General features: G+C 37.7%; 1 protein-coding gene across 8 annotated transcripts; it reads right to left on the minus strand.

Annotated features, from left to right (window-relative positions):
- Positions 1-705: 705 nt before the first annotated feature.
- On the minus strand, positions 706-9565 carry LOC107847383 (RNA-binding protein 25). 8 transcript variants are annotated; one of them, XM_047398785.1, is made up of 8 exons: positions 8763-8901; positions 6632-7353; positions 6249-6502; positions 5729-5881; positions 4961-5396; positions 4167-4811; positions 3497-4083; positions 706-1178 (listed from the first exon to the last, which is right to left on the minus strand). In XM_047398785.1, the coding sequence occupies exons 2-8, from the start codon at positions 6645-6647 to the stop codon at positions 927-929; spliced, it is 2343 nt and encodes a 780-aa protein (XP_047254741.1). In that variant the 5' UTR covers positions 6648-7353; positions 8763-8901; the 3' UTR covers positions 706-926. The 8 variants fall into 8 exon arrangements, with proteins under 8 accessions (XP_047254741.1, XP_016547074.1, XP_016547070.1 ...); XM_016691588.2 differs by having other exon boundaries at positions 4167-4814; XM_016691584.2 differs by lacking the exon at positions 6632-7353 and having other exon boundaries at positions 4167-4814; positions 8763-9565.
- Between the last annotated feature and the right edge of the window lie 853 nt (positions 9566-10418).

Raw genomic sequence — 10418 nt, forward strand, 5'->3', positions numbered from 1 at the left:
ATGCATGACTGCGATTACTGATAAGCTAAGTTTATATACTGAACATGCATATCTGATGCACGAGTACATGACTGAACTGATTCGTGAACCATATGCACATGATTGTCTTGATGGCTGTGTAAATGCAGCATTAGATCTGTTTCTTGTTCTAGAAACCCGTAGAAATGATATTCTAGTTGAACAGTTTCTCTCCTAGCCGTAATAGAATATCATCGTCACAAATCATTAATTCTCCTTATCCAAAACGGGTATGGTGGATCTGCTCTGTTCTGTTTACTCGACTTTTCTGTCCTCTCCTTTTTTTGTTTTTAAAAAGAACTTAGATATTTGAAGAGCATAGACGACTGCATGAGAAATAAAAGTATTTGTTCTTGCTTTTCGAGTACATGAAAAATGGGACATCCTAGTACGAAACATCCATATGACATCCCCAGTTATCTTATTATAATATCTGGTTATAATTAAAATGCAAAATGGCTCTCATTTGAGAAACAAAGATTTATAAATACCAGTGAAACTTGATTGGACCAAAACCAAATCACATTCGATCCCATCTGATACTGCTGAAACAGATAAAAACTCCAAAAAATTAAAAAAATATATATATAACACTATTTAGGCCTTTATAACAACATACCTAGTGTGATCCCATTTCCTCCGGTCAAAAATGGGGACGTTTCTCATAAGTAAGAAACAGCACAAAAATGGAAAGCAAATTAACCTTGACGTTAGAATGAACTAAAAGAGAATTACAAAATAACCAACCTCTTTTTTTTTAATAAGTTGAAAATGATATGAAAACCAACTTTAACCTAAACTATTTATCATTTATGTTGCTTGAAAGGAAACAGTTCTACAATGATTTGACAGAGTAGCAAGAGCATTATGAATATGCTTCTGAGTATCAGGGGAGAACATAACTGAAATTAGGATTTGGGCCTCAAAGCCAAACCTGTCTCGACTTTCTTAATTTCAAATATAAGCATCCTCCACATCTTCAGAACAAACATTTCAGCTTCTTCATCTAATATACTTTGGAGCCTCTCCAGCATCTCTGTTGCCTTGACATGTTCTTGAGTGCTGGACACAATGTAGTCTACCAGCGTCAGCTCCTCCTCACCAAGAAAATCGGTGATCTTCTTACTGATCCATGGTCTCATCCTTTCATGCAATGCATTCTGTGAAAAGCAAAGCAGATATAAACTATAAATATCCGCACCTCCAGCAAACCAACAAAGAAGAGCCGAAAAGAGAAGATAGGATCTACAAAATGTAACTTGGCAAAAGCTCAGAACATCAAATTCAAGTTATTGTAGCCTAGAGATCTAGCTTCAAGTGAAAAAAAGCCTTGTTAGGAACTTGGGACTCCAACAGAAACTGAAGTGCTAGATGCAGAGTTCACACAACTAGCAATTGTTAACATTCCTAATGGCTGCAAGGAGGATCAAATATCGACGACAGCTGGAAGCCAACCAATATTCTGTCCACTTATAAACAGTGGTTCTTGCTATAAACAATTCTTACAAGTCACTTCCTTTCTTCATCAGGAACTTAGGATGCCTATATTCCTATTAGTTCTCACCACTTGTCAAGGATTTGAAATATTATTTTCAGTCACCTACCAGTCAACTTAATATTCTTCTCGCTCAAAGATTTGATCAGACTAGGAGCTAACTTGCAATATTGTAAGCCCTCTTGAGGTATGCTTAAGCCCTGAGGCCCTGAAGCTCGGTGCAGCACAGGTTAGGCGCTTCCCCTCACTTAACACGTGTTTTAGAGTTGGCAGTCGGGTGGGTCTCAATATCCATAGGTTTTTCCTTAAAGAGGATAGCACTAATGACAAATTAGCATACTACTCATCAAACTTCATGAAAAAAAAATCGTGATTAAGCATAGGAAATTAGAATTTAACAATAAAAACAAGACAAAATCAGCAACTTGCATCTGAATCTGAAATTCAAAAGAAAAAAAAATTGAACTTGAAAACATGGGTTTTTACTTTTACTTCATATACTTTGCTTTTCAATTCTTTGGGTCCACAAAATGCCACTAGGGTTTGTAGTGATTTTTCCTTGCATACAAAAAGTTCAAGGGTGTAACCAATGGAAGGTTCTCACCCTGGCCCCGACGATGTCCCCGGGCAAAAGGTGGCCCTTGGGCCACTTGACTGTGCTTTAATTGGACTTGCACTTAAAGCCCCAATAGGCACTTCACACTTCTCTACATTTTCCACCTCTGATTATACTGCTGATAAGGTGATCATATTCAGAAATTCTAAAATTTCTGAACAAAGTTCATCTGATTGCTAATTACATGATTCAGCAGTAAAGCAACTATATTGGTGCTCAATAGAAAAGAATCGCTTTCTAATTGTAGGAAGACCAACAAAATTATTATCAAGGCACACCCAAAAAGCACAGAGTGTAGCCAAAACATCTTTCCAAAAATTAAGTATAACTACTGTCAAGTAATCACTAGTAGAGCTACGGTGTCTTCCACATTCAAATAGTGGAAAACAAATATGAATAGAAAAGCTAGCTTCCTCATGTGAGTGGACGCATTAATTCACTTGTATCCATCAGGATATAGGAATTTTTCCCTCCCATTTTACCTCCTCATGTTGTTATGCAATTGACAAGTTAACTTCCCATCCCCCGATTTTTTGAATCCAATGTGGACTTTCAGGCAGATGCCTTACAAAATTTTAAAAAAAATATATTATAGAATTACCATGAATATATGTACTGCTAATGCTAAGAACAATCTACTCAAACCAATAAAAGCCTATCTTTGTTTAGCACAAAGTCAATGACCTAAGTTATAGAACAAGCATACATCTCATGCATATTTCAATGAATACGCAATGTCTTAGGTGTTTGTGGCATCTGCCATAGGGGATACTGAAACTCATACATCAGTTCTGTTTCTAGGGAAAATAATTAAAAAGGAATCATTGTGTTGCTCTTACTGTTATTGTGCTCAAACATAAAAAATAGTGACAGAGGAAACATGCGAGTGGAAAGAAAGATGGGCTATTTCGAGGGCAGAACTTATGTCAAATGTTTGGCTGCAATTAGGCTAAATTCTATAAGCTAAAAGAGATTTTTGTAGACATATGGACAATCTCTGCTTGAGGAAACTTTTGATACTTACCCAAAAATCAACCACAATAGTAATAAAAGCCCTCCAAATCCTAGAAGCTGAGTAGGTATACCATCTCCTACCACTCTGCTTTATGTTAACTGCAGGACCACACAAACATGAAAATGCAGAGCTGTGTTCCTATTACCATTATCTCCTTACATAAGATGGGCCATTACCAAGTATACCAAACGTCCACTAACAGGGTAGAAGTTCCAACTACCAACACCAGGTATCAACAACGTTAGATAAAAGAATGTCAGAAGTCTAGCAATAAATTAACTTGATAATATTTTCTATAATCTGCTGAAACCTACTCATAGCAAGAAATTGAAACTAACAGATCATTTCTCACCTTGTCATAAATCACCCAGTTTATCTCATAAGAGAACAACTCATCTTTGGTCTTTGGAATCATGTCAATCAATTGCTTTGCATCTAAAAGCTTCTGATTATCAGGTGTCTTAACCTTATCAGGTCTAGGTTCCCGAACTCTGTCGTGATCAAGGTTTCTGCTGTCATCCCTGGTTCGTTTAGTCTCCTCGTCATACTTGTCCCGATCCCTCTGACTGGATCTGTCATGAGTTCTTCTGTGTCTGTCCTTCTCTACATCAGACCTCTCCTCTTTAGGGTTAGCATTTGAAATTCGCTTTGCAAATTCTGCAGCCATAGTAGGTGATGCTTCAGCGATGGAAGGTTGGACAATATGTTGCTCGTCAGCTGAATAGTCAATTGGAACCAATGGCCTCATTTTCTTTACTTTTTGAGCATCCTCATCCTCATCCGCATTGAAGAAAGAAGGGACAGCAGCTCTTTTCCCTGACCCTAGGAGGCCAAATTCTAACCTTTTCGTAGGGGCATTGCTATTATGCCTCATATCTGATGCAGCTGTAGTTACCAACATGGATTCTTCATCCGTCCCATTTTGTGCAACTCCTTCACCTGTCATTTTTTAATATCAAATGCCAAATAAAAAGATAGAGCCATAACAAAAAATGTTAATAATAAAAAACTAAAATAGTTACCCTGGCTTAAATTATCCTGAGCTGTCTCGATATTCTTATCTTGGCTATCAATATTGTTTTCCTCATATGGAACAGCTTTTTCACGACCATTGGCTAGATGACTGGAAAGGATTTTCAATGCCTCCTCCTGCTCTTTTTTCTGCTGTTCCTCCTCCGCTCTTCTCTTAGCCTCAGCAATCTCTTCTTCTTCTTTAAAACTGTCAGCCGAGTCATCTTCCTTCTCCCTCTGCCGTCTTTTCCTCTCCTCATCACTAGTCCTGTGTTTCCTTTTTCTATAACCATCTTCACATTCACGTTCTTGCTCCAGTATATCCCATTTACGTTCCTGTGCCCTTTCTTTCTCCCTCTCTCTCTCTCTCTTCCGCCTATGCTCCATTTCCCTTTCTCTTGTTTCCCACTCCTTTTCACGGGCCTTGTACCTACGGTCATCTTCGCGGGTCTTGTACTCTCTCTCCTTCTCTCTCTTGGCTCGTTCTTGTTCACGCTCCCTCTCATATCTTTCGAGTTCCCTCTCCTTTTCTCTCTTCAAATCCCTCTCCCGGTCCCTGCTTCTCCTATCATGCCTACGATGGTCCGGTGAGCTAATCTCAGCCTTTTCATGCTCACTTGAAGTTTTACTTTCGCTGACATCATCATTTTTTTCTTCTGCTGTATTTTCAAAATCATATTGAAACTATAAGTAAAGCACTAAGACTAAAGCACCAATATCATTTGATGGCATCTAGGCAATAAAAGAAAAATATCCAAAAGACGAAAAAGGAAAGACGAGCTTCTTATTGGTCCAATAAACTAACCATTTTTTGTTGTATCTCTACCTGGTTCCCCATCTTTGAGGTTTTCCGTATGTGAGTTATCAGAACCATCTTTAGCTGGTTGTGGAGGTGGAGGTGGAGGTGGTAATGGTTTATTCTTCAGCCTTTCCTCTATCATATCATTGAGCTTGTCCAAGGCCTCTTTGTCAGCTTGCCTATCTTCGTCAGTGACCAGTCCAAAGTTAGCAGAATCTAGATTTTCTTTGTTCCCTTTATCACCAGTATCTTTCTTTGATTCTTCTGTGCTAGACTCAGGAGGTTCTACAGACGCTGCATTTTCATTCTTCTCCCCACCTAATGTACTTTCTTCTTCTTTCTCAGCGCCTTCAGTTTCAGACTCTGGGAGCTTCTTTGAGCTTTCTGCTTTCTTTTCAACATATCGTTCAAGGAAATCACGAGTTGCTTGATTGACATTTAACTGCAATGATACCAAGTCTAATTAAGTTTAAGTGTTGAAATTTCACTATCCATAAGTAAGCTGGGGATGTAATATGAATTAAAGGAGAGCCCATATGGGCCTATAACATGACTTGGTAAAATATACAGGAAAAGAGAACAAATGTTCATATCACACTATCAGATTGAAAGATAAGGTATCATAATTAATTTCATCACTTGATAAATTTTCATGTTCCATAATAATCGTCCTAAAATCTTATATGATAAAACCCTTTAATTTTTTTTTGGACAGTTTGGTCTCTGTGTGTGAAGGAAGCGAGAGAGAGAAAGGAAGAAAAGACAGAATTATACCATTAGCTCCTGCCCGTCAATGTTTAATTTGTTGAGCAATCTTAATGCGCGAAGAACCCCCTCAGCAGACTCAAACTCACAGAACCCAAAACCTTTCAGTGATCCATTTGTCGGATCTTGAGCACGCTTCCAACTCCTAACAGGCCCGCAAAGCTTTGCAAACATTACAGCAGAAAGGTCAGATTTAGAAGTTTGGAACACCAACGAGTGAGAAAACAAGAAGAATTAAGTTCAACTCTTCAAATAGTAATTGAAGAAATTTTATTTTTTTTGATAACCGCGGTGTTTGCGCGCACCTCGGCTAAATCCACGGGATACCTGCCACCTCCCACCGACAACAGATACCAGGTAACTCTGTCCACCAAGGCTAGAACAGATGGGAAGAAAACACCTAGTGTTTGTCTCCGCTGGGAATTGAACCTGAGACCTCATGGTGCTCATCCCAACTTCATTGAACCACTAGGCCACACCCTTGGGTGCATAGTAATTGAAGAAATTGCTGAAATGTAAATTCACTCACCTGCAAAAGAGAAAGCATAAACTCATTTTCAGCAGTGGACGATATCTTGCCAACATAAACTGTTGTTTGTGGTTTCTCTGTTTGAGTAATGCTTGGAATGGCAGCTGGCCTAGCAGCAGGAGGAATGATTGGAGGACGTATCATAGGGATTGGAGGGCGCATCAAAGGAGGAATAATGCCTACTGCACCAGGTGGGCGTGGAGGAAACACTGGTCGAGCCATTTGTGTGTATGGTGATGCATAACGTGGAATTCCTGCATAAATGGACAAAGGAGACTAGGAATATTTATTAGGCCAAGCTTAAAAAGCAGAGACAAGTTTAAAACTCAATGCCTACATCTCATTCACGAAAGAAAACTGTAAGGCTGAACAAATGTTATTACCAAACATTACAAGCATTATGAGAGGGCACCATAGGCATGAGAACACTCACGAGCTGAACAGATAACCTGAAGGATCAAGATAATAACATCCATTTCATAAATCACTAACGTGTGAATAGGGCTTACCTTATGCATCACTTGTCAAGAAATCTGATCAAACTGTCCAAATTCCCAAGAATGATTTGCGAGATTTGAATACATTAAGATGAGACTTCCAGCGTCTCATCATCAGTAATGCAATTGATAGCATGATAACATATTTTAAGACAATCTTCCCACGTCAAACATTAACATCATCATTTACAGCCAAAAAATAGCCAGAAAGACAACACAAGCAGGTAAAATGAAAAAGATTGTGATACCTTGGCGTATAGGCAACTTGCATTCAGTTGTTAACAAGGTCTGCTGCCAGCATTTCAAGAATCAAGATCCCAACAAAGGGGTAGTGCCCTTATTACTAAAAGTAAATCTACTGTAGTACACGCATATTCAGACATTACATAACATAGAAAAGTTACATGTCCATGGTGAGAAAGCTCCACTTCTGGTATTTCACAGAAAATAGATGTGTTCGAAAGCAAATGACCTTGTAATGATAAATGAAAATAAAAACAAAACCAAGCAGACGTACTCATACCAAAAAAGCAGTTGGAGTACTCAGAGTCTCAAATGAACTGCAATATGAAGCCTTCCAACCTTTCTCACCGAAATCATTCAAGAAACTGTAGGAGAAAACATCCCGTCATCGATACCCCTTATCTGTTTTAATACAATTCTACGGGCAAACTCCTCTCATCCATATTATTCCCCTCGAAATATCAACACAATAAAGCAACAGAGAGAAGTACGCTAGCCATTGTTACTCTAATTATAGTTCATATAACTGTATACTATTAAGTAATGCGAGGTTCAAATGGTAATCAGAGATATGTGTTCAGTAATTCTTCTAGAACCTTTAACAAGCACACTTGTGTAAAACATTTTGCAGTGGTTCAGTCTCGAATGAATAATTTCAGAATAACAATAAACTTTGTCAAAGCTATTCTTAGGACCACCAAAATGCTAGAGGGGTCAAATGGGCGAGTTGGGCTTTGTTTTTTGATAACCATGGTGTCTGGGCCAACTTGCGCGCACCTCGACTAAATCCACGGGATATCTGTCACCTCCCACCAGCACCTGGTACCATGTAACTCTATCCACCAAGGCTAGAACAGATGGGAAGAAAACACCTAGCATTTGTCTCCGTTGGGAATTGAACCTTGGGCTAAATTTGGCGGGTCTTAATGGGGTGAGTTTATAAGTGGGCGGTTTATTGACCCCCCCCCCCCCCCCCCAAAAAAAAAAAAAGAAGAAAGCTCTTTGGGCTAAACAAAAATGGGTGTGCTGAGACGGGCTAAAATGCATTCATAATCAAACCTCCCAATTCGAACTAAGTTTTAGTTGCTTTGTTTGTTCTTTTATAAACTTTTAGTACTTAATATAAATTTTTCTAACTTTATATTATAGCTATAATATATAACATATCATATAGAAACAAAACTTTTTACTTTATATTATAGTTATAGTCTAAGTTGTGTGGAATCTTCACTTTTGATGTTGCACCAGTGTCGGATTCTCCAAAAATAAACTACTTTTGGAGAATCCGATATGCACCCATGGACACTTTTGAAGAGTCCAAGCAACATAGGCTATAGTATATAATATATCAAATAAAAACAATGTCTTTTAAAAATATTTTGACAAGATTTCACATAAAACAATGTAGGCTACATATCAACCCAATCTTTAAAGGGGTGAAATGGGTTGAGCTAATAAATGGGCGGGTTACTTAAACGTGTAGAGTGGGTTGGCGGGTTCGGTTCGATTTTGCCATCCCTAAGACATACGGCAGCATCTAATGCTGACGATTCATAAATCTCGATCAACTACCCTAAGAGACCAGTTATTTAAACAAAGACTTCGCCTTTTGACATCACAGCATCTACTACTACTAGTACAAGTGTATAAAGGCAGGACAGCTAATCACAATCGCTAAACTGCACTGAATACACTGCACAATCTATCATTTCGGCTATCAAAATTGCAGCATCAATTGCTAAAATATCCAAGTTTATAAGAAACAAAAACCCACCGGGATGAATCATGGCGCCTTGTGAAGCAGGTTGAGGCATAGCATGATAACCATTAGGCGGCATAGGAGCATACGGTCTCATAATTTGTCCAGGTACACCATAAGGCGGCGGCAGCGGCATAACTTGCGGCAGCGGCGCTGAAGCCATCTGAACACCTCCAGCACAAGATACCGGTGCTGGAATCATCGCCACTCCAGGAGGCTGAACAGAAGGATTCGGAAAACTCAACGTTTGCTGCTGCGGCTGCGGCTGCTGCTGAGGCAGATTAGGGTTAGGAAGAGGCGAGAACAAAGGAGTTACACCAGGTAACGGTGCTGGTGGAGTCGCCGGACGAAACGACGGAGGTGCGACCGCGGAGTAAGGCTGGATCGACGGCGGAGGTGGTGGTGACGACGGTGCCGGAGATGGATCGGAGATTTTGCTATCAGATTCCGGCGGTTGTTGAGAATTAACAACGGCGGGATTTTCCGATGAAGGAGATTTGTCCGCCATTGAGGTTGGAAAAAACAAAAAATTGGGTAGCCAAGATTGCGGGTTTTTTGAGAGTGAGCCCTAGAATTGTTATTATTACTTTACTAGAAGAAAATGGTGGTTTTCATGAATAAAAAATTTTAATATGTAGTTTTTATTTTGGAGTGAGTAAAAATAAAACATCTCTCGTGCTCTTTTGTAATCTTAAAGCGTCACGATCTGTTCCTCATGACCCACTAAAAAAATAATTTTCTATTTTTAAAGATAAATAAAATTAATATTACTACTATTAATAATAAGATTGAAGAAGGCAGCTCTTCTTCAGCTGCTTGAGTTGTTCTGTGATTTACTACTCATAATAAGAGTGGAGAAGCAGGTAGCTCTTCGTCAATATGTCTGCTTCTTTATCTATTTCAGCTATCCTAATTAATTATTTTAAATTATTTATATATAAGAAAATTAATAATATTTAATTAGAAAAATGTAAAATAAATATTTATGATATGTCTGTTTCAGCTATTTCAATCGTAGTTTTATTGTATCAGCTCAAATTAATTATTATAAGTCATCTAGATATTAATAATTAATAAGAGTGAGGAAGTAGTAACTCTTCGTCAACATGTCTACTTCTTCACATACTTCAGTTGTTCCGTAATTTTATTATATTATTCCTAATTAATTATTTTAAACCAATTATATATAAGAAAATTAATAATACTTAATTAAGAAAGGTAAAATAGACATTTATAGCATGTCTGTTTTAACTGCTTCAATCATTGTTTTATTGTATCACCTCAAATTAATTATTATAAGTCATCTATGTATTAAAAAATTAATAATATTAATAAATAATAAAATAAATATAAATGATAAATCAATTCTTGATGTTTTAATAAGAGTGAAGAAGCAGGCATCTCTTCGTCAATATGCCTGCTTCTTCACCTGCTTCAGTTGTTTCGTGATTTTACTATATTATCCCTAATTAATTATTTTAAATTATTTATATATAAGAAAAATTAATAATACTTAATTAAAAAAATGTAAAATAGACATTTATGACATGTCTGTTTCAGCTGCAGCTCTTCGTCAACATGTCTGTTTCTTTACCTGCTTCAGTTGTTCCGTAATTTTACTATATTATCCCTAATTAATTATTTTAAATCATTTATATATAAGAAAATTAA

Source organism: Capsicum annuum, chromosome 11, assembly GCF_002878395.1.
Source record: "Capsicum annuum cultivar UCD-10X-F1 chromosome 11, UCD10Xv1.1, whole genome shotgun sequence".
Classification (NCBI taxonomy): domain Eukaryota; kingdom Viridiplantae; phylum Streptophyta; class Magnoliopsida; order Solanales; family Solanaceae; genus Capsicum; species Capsicum annuum.